The following is a 12123-nucleotide window of genomic DNA, read 5'->3' on the forward strand; positions in this document are numbered from 1 at the left end:
TTAATACTGATTTTGGTGGGGTTTGGTTTTCCCGTGGCGTTGGTGTGGTTATTTTCTCGCTTCGGCCGTGGTTCTGGTGTGTGGGGGGGGGGTTTTTTTGGGGGTGGGGAGTTTTTGGTCCAGTCCCATTATCCCAGTCCTGACCCCAATCCCCACGCCCAAGGCCCCGAAGCCCCTCCCTCTTTGATGACATCACAACCACCCGATGACGTCACGCCCACCCCAGTGATGTCACAACACCCCACGATTTTTGGGGGGGGGGGGGTTTATTAAAAGCCGGGGGGGCCCCGGGCGGGGCCGGGAGAGAAATTTGGCAAAATCCGCGCCCCTCCCCCCCCAAATAAATACACAGCCTCCGGGGGGCGGGGCTTGGCTGCGGCAGCCAATCAGCGCCGGCCACGCCCCTGCCGTGGGGCACAGCCTGGACCCGCTATGGGGCACCGAGGGGTCAGGCCGGGGTCAGTCCGGCCCCACTTGGGGGTCAGGCCACACCCCACTTGGGGGTCAAACCCTGTCCAACTTGGGGGTCAGTGCCTGCCCCACATCGGGGTCGGTTGTGGCCGCACTTGGGGGTCAGTTGTGACCTCGCTTGGGGGTCAGGCCACGCCCCACTTGGGGGTCAGTCCCTGCCCCACATCGGGGTCAGCTGTGGTCCCACCTGGGGGTCAAACCGTATCCGCCTTGGGGGTCAGTCCGGGCCCCACTTGGGGATCAGTCCGGGCCCCACTTGGGGGTCAGTCCGGGCCCCACTTGGGGGTCAGTCCGGGCCCCACTTGGGGGTCAGGCCATGCCCCACTCCTGGCTCAGTCCGTGCCCCACACGTGAATAATCCTGGACCCACTTGAAATGTGTCGGACTTGGGGGTCAGTCCAGGCCCCACTTAGGGGTCAGCCCCACATCCTGCCGTGGGTCAGTCCAGGCCCCACTTGGGGGTCAGTCCGTGCCCCACACATGAATAATCCTGGACCCACTTGAATTGCGTTGGACTTGGGGGTCAGTCCAGGCCCCACTTGGGGGTCAGTCCAGGCCCCACTTGGGGGTCACTCCGTGCCCCACTTAGGGGTCAGTTTGGCCCCACTTGGGGGGTCACTCCACACCCCACTTGGGGGTCAGTCCGTGCCCCACTGCCGGGTCCCCGTGGGGCCGCAGGGTCAGGGGTCACTGGGGGGTCACTGCCAGACACTGGGGGTCACTCCAGGGGTCACTCCAGGGGTCACTGTGATGGTCACTCCGGTGGTCACTGCGGGGGTCACTCTGGGGCTCCGGGGGGTCACTCCAGGTGGCCGTGGGGTCACTCTGGGGGTCACTGCCGTGGTCACTCTGGGGGTCACTCCAGGAATCTCTCTGGTCATTCCTGTGGTCACTCGGGCGGTCACTCTGAAGCTCCGCGGGGTCACTCCGTTGGTCACTCTCGTGGTTACTGTGGCGGCCACTGCTGTGGTCACTCGTGCGGTCGGCGGGGCGGTCAGCGGGGCGGTCAGCGGGGCGGTCAGCGGGGCGGTCAGCGCGGCCCAGCTCGGCCGAGAGGCGCTCGAAGGCGTCCAGCATGGCGGCGCGGACGCGCTCGGTCAGCGCCGGCACCTCGGCCGGGCCCAGGCCCCGCGTGGGCAGCGGGGGCAGCACCTGGATCACGCAGTGCCCTGGGGGACGTGTGGGTCAGCGGCTGCCCCATAGACCCCCCACACCGAGCCCCCAGCCCCACATAAAGCTCTCCCAGCCCCACACCAAGGTGCCAGCCCCACAAGTGGCCCGTGCCCCACGCGTCCCTCACCGGCCGTGAACCTGCGCTCCCGTTTGCTGTAGAAGTGCTGGTAGGACGAGATGACGATGGGGACCACGGGCACCTGTGGGGCAGGATGGGTTTGGGAGGGGCGCTCCTGCTGCCCCACGGCTGCCCCACATCCCGCCCCACATCCCCGCCCCACGTACCTGCGCCTGCACGGCCAGGTGGAAGGCGCCGCGCTTGAAGGGCAGCATGGAGCCGCTGTGGTTGCGTGTGCCCTCGGGGAACACCCACACCCGCACCTGTGGGGCAGAGAGGATCTGTGGGGCTGCCCCATAACTGCCCCATAGACTAGCACCCCATAGACACCCCACAGCGCCCCACAGCGCCCCACAACTCACGTCCTGGCTGAGCATGGTGTGCGCGGCCTCGGCCATGGTGCTGATGGCGTCGTGGGTGCGTTTCCTGTCGATGAAGATGATGCCCCCGAGCCAGCAGACCACGCCCACGGCGCCCATGTACAGCAGCTCCCGCTTGGCGATGGGCACGCAGCGGTCCGGGAGCACCTCCATCATCCCTATGGGGTTATGGGGCACTTGTGGGGCAGGTGTGGGGTGTGTGGGGTGCCCCATAGCGGCCCTAGGCTAGCCCCATAACCGCCCAGGGACAGCAGCTCCCGCTTGGCGATGGGCACGCAGCGGTCCGGGAGCACCTCCATCATCCCTATGGGGTTATGGGGCACTTGTGGGGCAGGTGTGGGGTGTGTGGGGTGCCCCATAGCGGCCCTAGGCCCGCCCCATAACCGCCCACGGACAGCAGCTCCCGCTTGGCGATGGGCACGCGGCGGTCCGGGAGCACCTCCATCGTCCCTATGGGGCACGGGTGAGGTTATGGGGCAGGTGTGGGGTGTCCTGAGCCCGCCCCATAAGTGCCAACGTACGGCGGATCTGTGGGGCAGCGGCTCCATCATCCCTCGGGGGGGTTTTGTGGGGTTGCGGGGCTGGGGAGAAGTTTGGGGGATCTGTGGGGCAGCTGTTGGTCAGGGGTGGATCTATGGGGCGGGGATCCGTGGGGCAGGGATTTATGGATTCCTATGGGGATTTCGGGGTTTCTATGGGGCAAGGATCTATGGGGCAGGAATTTATATATTTCTATAAGGATTTCTGGATTTCTGTGGGGATTTCGGGGTTCCTATGGGGCAGGGCGCTATGGGGTGGGGATCTAAGGGGCAAGGATCTATGGGGCAGGGATCTATGGGTCAATCTATGGGGCAGCCCCATACCCAGCAGGTCCAGGGAGCTCTGGTGGTTGCTGACCACCACGTAGGGCTGGGATCCATGGATTCCTATGGGGATTTCGGGGTTCCTGTGGGGCCGGGCGCTATGGGGCGGGGATCTATGGGGCAGGGATCAGTGGGGCAGCCCCATACCCAGCAGGTCCAGGGAGCTCTGGTGGTTGCTGACCACCACGTAGGGCTGCCGCGGGGGGAAGTGCTGCGCCCCCCTGACCTCCATGCGGATCCCATAGAGACGCTTCACGTGCTGCATCAGCCCCCGGATGATCCTGGGGGGCACAAACGGGGGGGCTCAGCCCCACAGCTGCCCCATAGATACCCCAGAATTGCCCCAGAGAGCCCCGCAGAGCCAGTCCTCACCCCATAGCTGGCCCGTAACCGTCCTGTACCCACCCTATGGGTCTGTAACTGCCCCACGGCCATCCAACACTCGCCCTATGGGCGTGTAATTGCCCCACAGCCACCCCAAATCCCCCCAAAATCACCCCAAACCCCCCCAAATTCCTGTCCTCAGCCCCACAACCGCCCCAAATCACCCCAAAAGCCCCTAAAACCACCCCAAAATCAGCCCAAAATCCCCTAAAATCACCCCAAAACCCCTGAAATCACCTCAAATCACCCCAAATCACCCCAAAATCCCCCCAAAATCACCCCAAAATCATCCCAAAATCCCCTAAAATCACCCCAAAACCCCTGGAATCACCCCAAATCCCCCTAAAATCCCCTAAAATCACCCCAAACCCCCCCAAATTCCTGTCCTCAGCCCCACAACTGCCCCAAATCACCCCAAAATCCCCTAAAATCACCCCAAAACCCCTGAAATCACCCCAAATCACCCCAAATCCCCCCAAAATCACCCCAAATCGCCCCAAATTCCTGTCCTCAGCCCCACAACTGCCCCAAATCACCCCAAAATGCCCTAAAACCACCCCAAAATCACCCCAAAATCCCCTAAAATCACCCCAAAACCCCTGAAATCCCCCCAAATCCCCCCACAACCATCCACCACTCACTCTGCGGCTCCGTAACTGCCCCGTGACCGTCCAGCGACCGCCCCAAATCACCCCAAAATCCCCCTAAAATCACCCCAAAACCCCTGAAATCCCCCCAAACCCCCCCAAACCCCCCCAAATCCCCCCCAAATCCCCCCACAACCATCCACCACTCACTCTGCGGCTCCGTAACTGCCCCGTGACCGTCCAGCGACCGCCCCAAATCACCCCAAAATCCCCCTAAAATCACCCCAAAACCCCTGAAATCACCCCAAATCCCCCCAAATCCCCCCCAAATCCCCCCACAACCATCCACCACTCACTCTGTGGCTCCGCAATTGCCACACGACCGTCCAGCGACCGCCCCGAATCCCCCCAAAATCGCCACCCCCCGCCCCACAACCGCCCCGAAACCGCCCCTCACTTCATGTTCTCCACGTCCCTGCCCCTGAGGGCGCACAGGGGGATGGCGACCAGGGCCAGCAGCAGGATCCAGCCGTTGTAGAATCCCATCTTGCAGAAGAAGCGGAAGGAGCCGCAGCGCTCGTAGAGCAGCGGCAGCAGCAGCAGCGCCAGCGCCAGCGCCGCCGTCCCCACCGACACCTCCATGGCAGCTGCGGGCGGAGGGGACGAACACACACGAGGTTACCTTCGCTACGGACGGAGGTGAAAACCTCCCCGAGGAGACGGCAAAAAATCCCGGCGGGAAAGGGCGCGAGGGACGGCTGAGAAACGCCGGGAAAATCGCCCGGAACGACCCCCGGGGGGGAAAAAAAAAAAAAAACACCCCGCCTGAAAAACCCGAATTCCCGGGGAAAAGGTTCCCCGAAGCAGCCCGATAAATCCCAAAATCCGCCCCAAAAATCGCTTTGAAAACAGCTGGAAAAAACCCCACCTGGAAAACTCCCAGAAATCCCCTGGAAAACCTTAAAAAAAGCCCCGAAAACGCCCAAAAATCCACCTGAAGAACCCCAAAACTGTCCCGAAAAACCCCAAAAATCCGCCCTAAAAATCGCTTTGAAAACAGCTGGAAGAAACTCCCACCTGGAAAACCCCCAGAAATCCCCTGGAAAACCTTTATAAAAGCCCCGAAAATGCCAAAAAATCCACCTGAAGAACCCCAAAACTGTCCCGAAAAACCCCAAAAATCCGCCCTAAAAATCGCTTTGAAAACAGCTGGAAGAAACCCCCAATTGGAAAACTCCCAGAAATCCCCTGGAAAACCTTTTAAAAAGCCCCGAAAATGCCAAAAAAATCCACCTGAAGAACCCCAAAACTGTCCCGAAAAACCCCAAAAATCCGCCCTAAAAATCGCTTTGAAAACAGCTGGAAAAAACCCCACCTGGAAAACTCCCAGAAATCCCCTGGAAGACCTTTATAAAAGCCCCGAAAATGCCAAAAAAATCCACCTGAAGAACCCCAAAACTGTCCCGAAAAACCCCAAAAATCGCTTTCAAAACACCTGAAAAACCCCGCCTGGAAACCCCCCAGAACTCCCCTGAAAGACCTTCCCCTGACAAAATACCGAAATTAATGTTAAAAACTCCCAAATTATCTTCACCGGGGAAGAAATCCAAAAATCCCCAGGAGATTCTCCCCCTCCAAAAAAAAATCCCCATGAAAATCGCTTAAAAAACGGCCGAAAAACCTCAAAAAACCCAAAAAAACCCCACCTGAATGACCCCAGAGACCCCCCAGGAAAACCCTAAAAGAACTCTGAGAAAACCCCAAAATCCTCTCTTAAAAAAACCCCAAAATCTCCCTGAAAACGCCCCAAAAAAATCTCCTGAAAATGGCTTTAAAAAACTCCTGAAACCCCCCCCCGAAGGAACCACCTGAAAAACTCCGAAAACTCCTTTTAAAACCCGTCCAAAAACCTCCCTGAAAACGCAAAACAAAACAAAAATCCCCATAAAATTAAAAAACCCCGCTGAAAATCGCTTTTAAAAAAAAAATAAATAAAAAATAAAACCCCTGAAAGACTCCAAAAAAAACCCCGCCTGAAAAATCCCAAAAATTCCCTGGGAAAAAATTACCCCCAAAAAAAAAAACCCCCAAAATTTGCTCAAAAGCCCCAAATTTCCCCATTCCCGCCCCAAAATCCCCTCGGGATCCACAAAATCCCCACGAGGATCCCGATCCCCGTCATTTTCACCCCCAAAAATCCCTTCGGGACCCCTCAGCTCCCGCAGATCTCGGATTTTCACCCGAAATAAACTCCTCGGGACCTCCCAAACGCCTCAACGGCCCCGAATCTCCCGATTTTGATCCCAAAAATCCCCTCGGGAACCCCCAAAAATCCGCTCCAGATCCCCCCGTTTTCACCCCGAAATCCCCTCAGCATCCCCCCCAAAACCCAGCCCGGGCTCCCCAAATCTCAACATCCTCAAATCTCCCGATTTTCACCCGAAATCCCTGCCGGGAACCTCTGAAAACCTCCTGAGAAGAGCGAATTTTCCCCATTTTCGCCCCAAATCTCAGCTTTTCACCCCAAAAAATCCCCTGAGGGCCCCACCCTGGCCCCGCCCTCCCCTCAGGGCTCGCCGGGGCCGGGGCGGGCGGAGCATCCCCGGGAGAGGCCGCGCTCCGTCCCCGCGGGCCCGGCAGCCTCGGCGGCCCCTGGGAGCCGCCGTTCCCGTCCCGGTTCTGTCCCGGTTGTGTCCCGGTTCCCCTCAGGCCCCGCCGGTACCGGGAGGGGCGGCGGCTGCGGCGGCGGCGCGGGGCTCTGGCGGCGCCGGAAGTCACGTCACTGATTGACAGCGCGCCGCGCCAATCACGGCATCCGGTCCCGCCCCCCCCCGCCGTGCGTGGTTGTCATGGTGACGGGGGAATGGGCGGGAAGACGGCGCGTTGCCGCGGCGGCGCGGGGGGGGCGTGGAATGCCGCTCTGTGATTGGATAAGACAGCTACCTGTCCAAAGCGGTGTGACAAATCAGCGCGCAGCAGCCGATAACCAATAGGAGGCGGCGATTCGCCAGCGAACGGCGTCGCTTAAGGGGCGGATTCTCGGTGATTTCACCCAATAGAAACGTGAAGATCTGATTGACAGGCGCGGCGGCCAATAGAAGGGCAGGGCGGGTTGTGAGGGAAGGAGGAGATGGCGGCGGCGGCTGAGGCCTCGGCAGGGAACCGGCGGCTGCAATGGCGGTAACGGCGGCTGTGGGGAAACCTCCGCCCGCCCCGTCCGCCCGCCACGCCGGGATCGGCCGCATGAGGGCACCGCCAGGGGTGAGGGGCGCGGCTGGGGGGTGGGGGGGGTCGGTCTCTGAGGAGTTTTGGGGTGGGTCCCTCCGGATGGAAGCGGGCGGATTCCGTTAATTCGTTAATTAATTCCTTTCATTAATTCCCTTCACGGATTCCTGCTCCGGAGCTTCGCCACGGGACGTGACCCCGCCCGCAATAACCCCCCTCCATTGATGAATTTTCCCGAATTCCCAAATTTTGGGCCCCGTGCCGAGGGCCGGGGGGACTGGAATAGTTTTGGTGGTGGAAGCCCCTTCCCCCCCCAAAAAAAAAAAAAAAATAAAATAAAATGAAAACGAAAAGACTTTTCAGGTGGTGAAAGAGGAGTTTGGATGTAGAGGAGCAGCTGCAGCCCCCTGGGATGGGCACCCGAAATTCCTGAAGATTCCCTCAGTCCCTGAGGAGGGCACCCCAAAGTTTGTCCATCGGTCCCAAAGTTTGTCCATCGATCCCAAAGTTTGTCCATCGATCCCGAAATTTGTCCATCGATCCCGAAATTTCTTTGTCAATCCCGAAATTTCTGCATTGATCCTGAAATTTGTCCATCGATCCCAAAATTTGTCCATCAATCCTGAAATTTGTCCATCGATCCCAAAGTTTGTCCATCGATCCCAAATTTCTCCGTCGATCCCAAAATTTCTCCATCAACCCTAAAGTTCATCCATCAGTCCCAAAATTTGTCCATCGATCCTGAAATTTCTCGTCAACCCCAGAATTTCTCCGTCAACCCAAAATTTCTCCATCAATCCTGAAATTCATCCATCGGTCCCAAAATTCATCCATCGACCCCAAAATTCATCCATCAACCCCAAAACTTCTCTGTCAATCCCAAAATTTCTCCGTCAACCCCAAAATTTCTCCATCGATCCCAAAATTTCTCCATCGATCCCCAAAGTTTGTCCATCGATCCTGAAATTTCTCCGTCAACCCCAGAATTTCTCCGTCAACCCCAAAATTTCTCCATCAATCCTGAAATTCATCCATCAGTCCCAAAATTCATCCATCAACCCCAAAACTTCTCTGTCAATCCCAAAATTTCTCCGTCAACCCCAAAATTTCTCCATCGATCCCAAAATTCATCCATCGACCCAAAATTTCATCCATCGACCCAAAATTCATCCCTCGATCCCGATACTTCTCCATCGATTCCCGATACTTCTCCATCGCTCCCGGAGGCGGCGCCCCAGAGTCCATCCCTCCACGCCGGGGCCGACCCCCCAAAGCCCCGCCACCCCCGGGGGCTCCACCCGGATCCCCCCGGCCCCCCCGGGGTCAGGGCCGCGCCCCCTGGGGCGCCTCCTCCTTGCGCAGGTGAGTCCTCAGGTGTTTGACCATGGAGGGAGCGCGACACGAAGCCCTTGTGGCAGCTGGGGCAGGGGAAGGGGCGCTCCCCGGTGTGGCTGCGCCGGTGGATCACCAGGCTGGAGCTGGCGCAGAAACTCTTGCCGCACTCGGGGCAACCGAACGGTTTCTCCCCGGTGTGCACCCGCAGGTGCCGCCGCAAGGCCGCCCCGTCCCGGAACGCTTTCCCGCACTCGTCGCACGGCCGCCGGCCGGCGCCCTCGGGGCTCGCCTGGGCTCCGGGACCCCGAGGATCCGTCCCCCGAGGGGCTTCGGGACCCCCAAACCATTCCTTAGGGGTCCCGGGACCCCCGAGGATCCGTCCCCGAGGGGCTTTGGGACCTCCAAACCGTTCCTTAGGGGTCCCAGGACTCCCAAGGATCCGTCCCCGAGGGTCTCCGGGACCCCCAAACCATTCCTTAGGGGTCCTGGGACCCCCACACACCTCGAGGATCCGTCCCCAAGGGGATTTGGGACCCCCAAACCGTTCCTCAGGGTGTCCCAGGACTCCCAAGGATCCGTCCCCGAGGGTCTCCGGGACCCCCCAAACCGTTCCTCAGGGGTCCCGGGAAGTCCTGCCCCGTTCTCCAAGCTCTCCCCCCGATTCCCCGGGACCCCCGAGAGCCCCGTTCTGCTGTCGGCACCGTCTCCGCCGACCTCCGAACCTCCCAAGGGGATGTCGCCGAGAGTTCCCGGGAGCCCCAAACCGTTCCGGGGACTCTCCCCCGGGAATCGGTTCTCGGGGCTCTCCCTCCGGCGGTGCGGGCAGGCCGCGGCGGCGGCGGCGGCGGGCGCGGCGCGGTGGGACTTGCGGTTGCTTGCTGAGCGATTTGACGGCCGCGAAGCCTTTGCCGCACTCGGGGCACTCGTAGGGTCGCTCGCCGGTGTGGATCCGCCGGTGGGCCACCAGCGCCGGGCGGGACGAGAGGCCCTTGCCGCACTCGGGGCACACGAAACCCTCTCCGTGCCGCGCCCGCCGTGTTTGCGGAGCGATTTGGTGGCCATGAAACCTTTGCCGCAGTCGGGGCAGGCGAAAGGCCGCTCGCCGGTGTGGATGCGCCGGTGCGTGACCAGCGAGGCTTCGGAGGTGAGCGTCTTCCCGCACTCGGGGCAGCTCAGCGCCGCGTCGCCCCGGTGCACGCGGCGGTGTTCGCGCAGCGAGCGCGCCGAGGCGAAGCGCTTGGGGCAGGAACGGCAGCGGTGAGGGCCGAGGTTGGCACGGCGTGCCCAGGTGTTCCCGGAGCGCCGCCTCGCACGGGAAGGAGCTCCGGCAACGGAAGCAGCGGAAGGGCGAGTCGCCCGGGTGGGCGCGCAGGTGACGCCTCAAGGACGGGGCCGACGTGAAGGTTTTGCCGCACAGGTGGCAGGTGGGCCGCGGGGAGAGGCGCGGAGGGTCCGCGGGGTCGTCGGAGGTGTCGCGGGACGGTGTCGGCGTCGGGGCCGGTGGGGGAGGCGTCGTCTGGGGGGGAAGTGGAGAAATGGGGGGGGGGACGTGGGGGGAAAAATGGGGGGAATGGGGGGGAAATGGGGGAGAAATGGGGGGAAAAGTGGAGAAATGAGGGGGAAAAATGGGGGAAAAGTGGAGAAATGGGGGGACGTGGGGGGAAAAATGGGGGGAATGGGAGGGAAAGTGGAGAAATGAGGGGGGGAAAATGGGAAAAATGGGGGGGAATGGGGGGAAAATGGGGGGGAATTGGGGGAAAAAGGGAGAGAAATGGGGGGAAAATGGGGGAAAAGTGGAGAAATGAGGGGGGAAAGTGGGGGAAAATGGGGGGGGAAACGTGGGGGAAAAATGGGGGAGAAATGGGGGAGAAATGGGGGGAAAAGTGGGAGAAATGAGGGGGAAAAATGGGGGGAAATGGGGGAGAAATGGGGGAGAAATGGGGAAAAAGTGGAGAAATGGGGGGGAAAAATGGGAAAAATGGGGGGAAATGGGGGAGAAATGGGGGAGAAATGGGGGAGAAATGGGGGGAAAAGTGGAGAAATGGGGGGGAAAAATGGGGTGAAATGGGGGGAAAGTGGGAGAAATGAGGGGGGAAAACATGGGGAGAAAATGGGGAAAAATGGGGGGAAAAAAGTGGTGAAGTGAGGGGAAAAGTGGGGGGAAAATGGGGGGAAAGTGGGGAAAAATGGGGGGGAAATGGGGGAGAAATGGGGGGGGAAAAATTGGGGAAAATAAGCGAGAAAATGGGAGAGAAATGGGAGGAAAATGGGTGAAAAATGGGGGGGAATGGGGGAGAAAAATGGGGCAAAAAAGGGGGGAAAATGAGCCCCCAAACCCCCCCAGTGCCCCCCAGACTCCCCCAAACCCCCCCCAAACTCCCCCCAAATCCCCCCCAGTGCCCCCCAGACTCCCCCAAACCCCCCCAAACTCCCCCCAAACCCCCCCAGTGCCCCCCAGACTCCCCCCCAAATCCCCCCAGAGCCCCCCCAGACTCCCCCAAACCCCCCCCAAACTCCCCCCAAACCCCCCCAGTGCCCCCCAAATTTCCCCCAAATCCCCCAAACCCCCCCAGTGCCCCCCAAATTTCCCCCAAATCCCCCCAAACCCCCCCAGACTCCCCCCAAATCCCCCCAAACCCCCCCAGTGCCCCCCAAATTTCCCCCCCCAGCCGCTCACCTGAGGCCCCGGAGCCCCCCCAGGCCCCCCAGAGCCGCAGGAGGGGCCGCGCCCACTCTTCCTCCTCCTCCTCCTCCTCCTCATCCTCCTCCTGGCCGGGACCCCCCCAAACCCCGCCCGGGGGGGGCCAGCCGGGGGGGCCTGGGGGGAAAAGGGCGGTCAGGGATTTGGGGATTTTGGGGAGATTTTTGGGGGATTTTGGGGGGGTTGGGGGAGATTTTGGGGAGATTTTGGGGGGTTTGGGGGCTCGGTACCTTCCGGGGGGGTCTCGCAGGGGACCGTGACTTCCTGGAGCACCTCGGGCACCTGAGGAGGGAACGGGGAGGGGGGAAAAGGGACAAAAAAAAAAAAAAAACAACCCAAAATTCAAAGGGAAAAAAAAAAAGAAAAAAAAAAATCCAAGGGAAAAAAAATTAAAAATAAAACCGAAAAAAAAAAAACCAAAGCCCAAAATTTATAGGGAAAAAAAAAGATAAAATAACCCCCCCCTCAAAAAGAAAAAAATCCCAAACTTTAAAGGAAAAAAAAAAGAAAAAATGAACCCCCCCCAAAAAATCCCAAAATTTAAAGGTAAAAAAAAGAAAAAATAAAACCCAAAAAAAACCCTCCAAACCAAACTGAAACAAACTAATAAAAAAAGTAAAAACGGAATGAAATAGAATGGAATGAAATAAAATAAAATGGAATGAAATGAAATAAAATGAAATAAAAAATAACGACAAAAAAAAACCACAAAAAAAACCCCCCAAACTCAAAAAAAAAAAAAAAAAAAAAAAAAAAGCACCAAAAAAGCATCAAAAGAAACGAAAATTAAGAAAAGAATTTTAAAAGGAAGAAAATAAAGAGCGGAGGGAGAAATAAACGCTGAGGGACGAAAGTGGGAAATTCAACGCTCGGTACAACATGAACT

The 12123-nt window shown here is 59.2% G+C and overlaps 2 protein-coding genes across 2 annotated transcripts; both read right to left on the reverse strand.

Moving 5' to 3' along the window:
- Positions 1-172: 172 nt before the first annotated feature.
- LOC136284590 (1-acyl-sn-glycerol-3-phosphate acyltransferase alpha-like) lies at positions 173-6344 on the reverse strand. The gene is made up of 6 exons (XM_066174938.1): positions 4434-6344; positions 3153-3286; positions 2125-2300; positions 1930-2025; positions 1772-1844; positions 173-1640 (listed from the first exon to the last, which is right to left on the reverse strand). The coding sequence occupies exons 1-6, from the start codon at positions 4616-4618 to the stop codon at positions 1159-1161; spliced, it is 1146 nt and encodes a 381-aa protein (XP_066031035.1). The 5' UTR covers positions 4619-6344; the 3' UTR covers positions 173-1158.
- A 479-nt stretch (positions 6345-6823) lies between these two features.
- LOC136284589 (zinc finger protein 316-like) lies at positions 6824-11519 on the reverse strand (the record flags this gene model as incomplete). The annotated part of the gene is made up of 6 exons (XM_066174937.1): positions 6824-6999; positions 8585-8863; positions 9079-9772; positions 9952-10052; positions 11214-11354; positions 11468-11519. Coding segments are annotated over 6 exons (1443 nt in total), but the record flags the coding sequence as incomplete, so codon positions are not given.
- Between the last annotated feature and the right edge of the window lie 604 nt (positions 11520-12123).

The sequence above is a fragment of the Chamaea fasciata genome, unplaced genomic scaffold (genome assembly GCF_029207755.1).
Source record: "Chamaea fasciata isolate MVZ Bird 193981 ecotype frontalis unplaced genomic scaffold, bChaFas1.0.hap1 SCAF_1158, whole genome shotgun sequence".
NCBI classification, from domain to species: domain Eukaryota; kingdom Metazoa; phylum Chordata; class Aves; order Passeriformes; family Sylviidae; genus Chamaea; species Chamaea fasciata.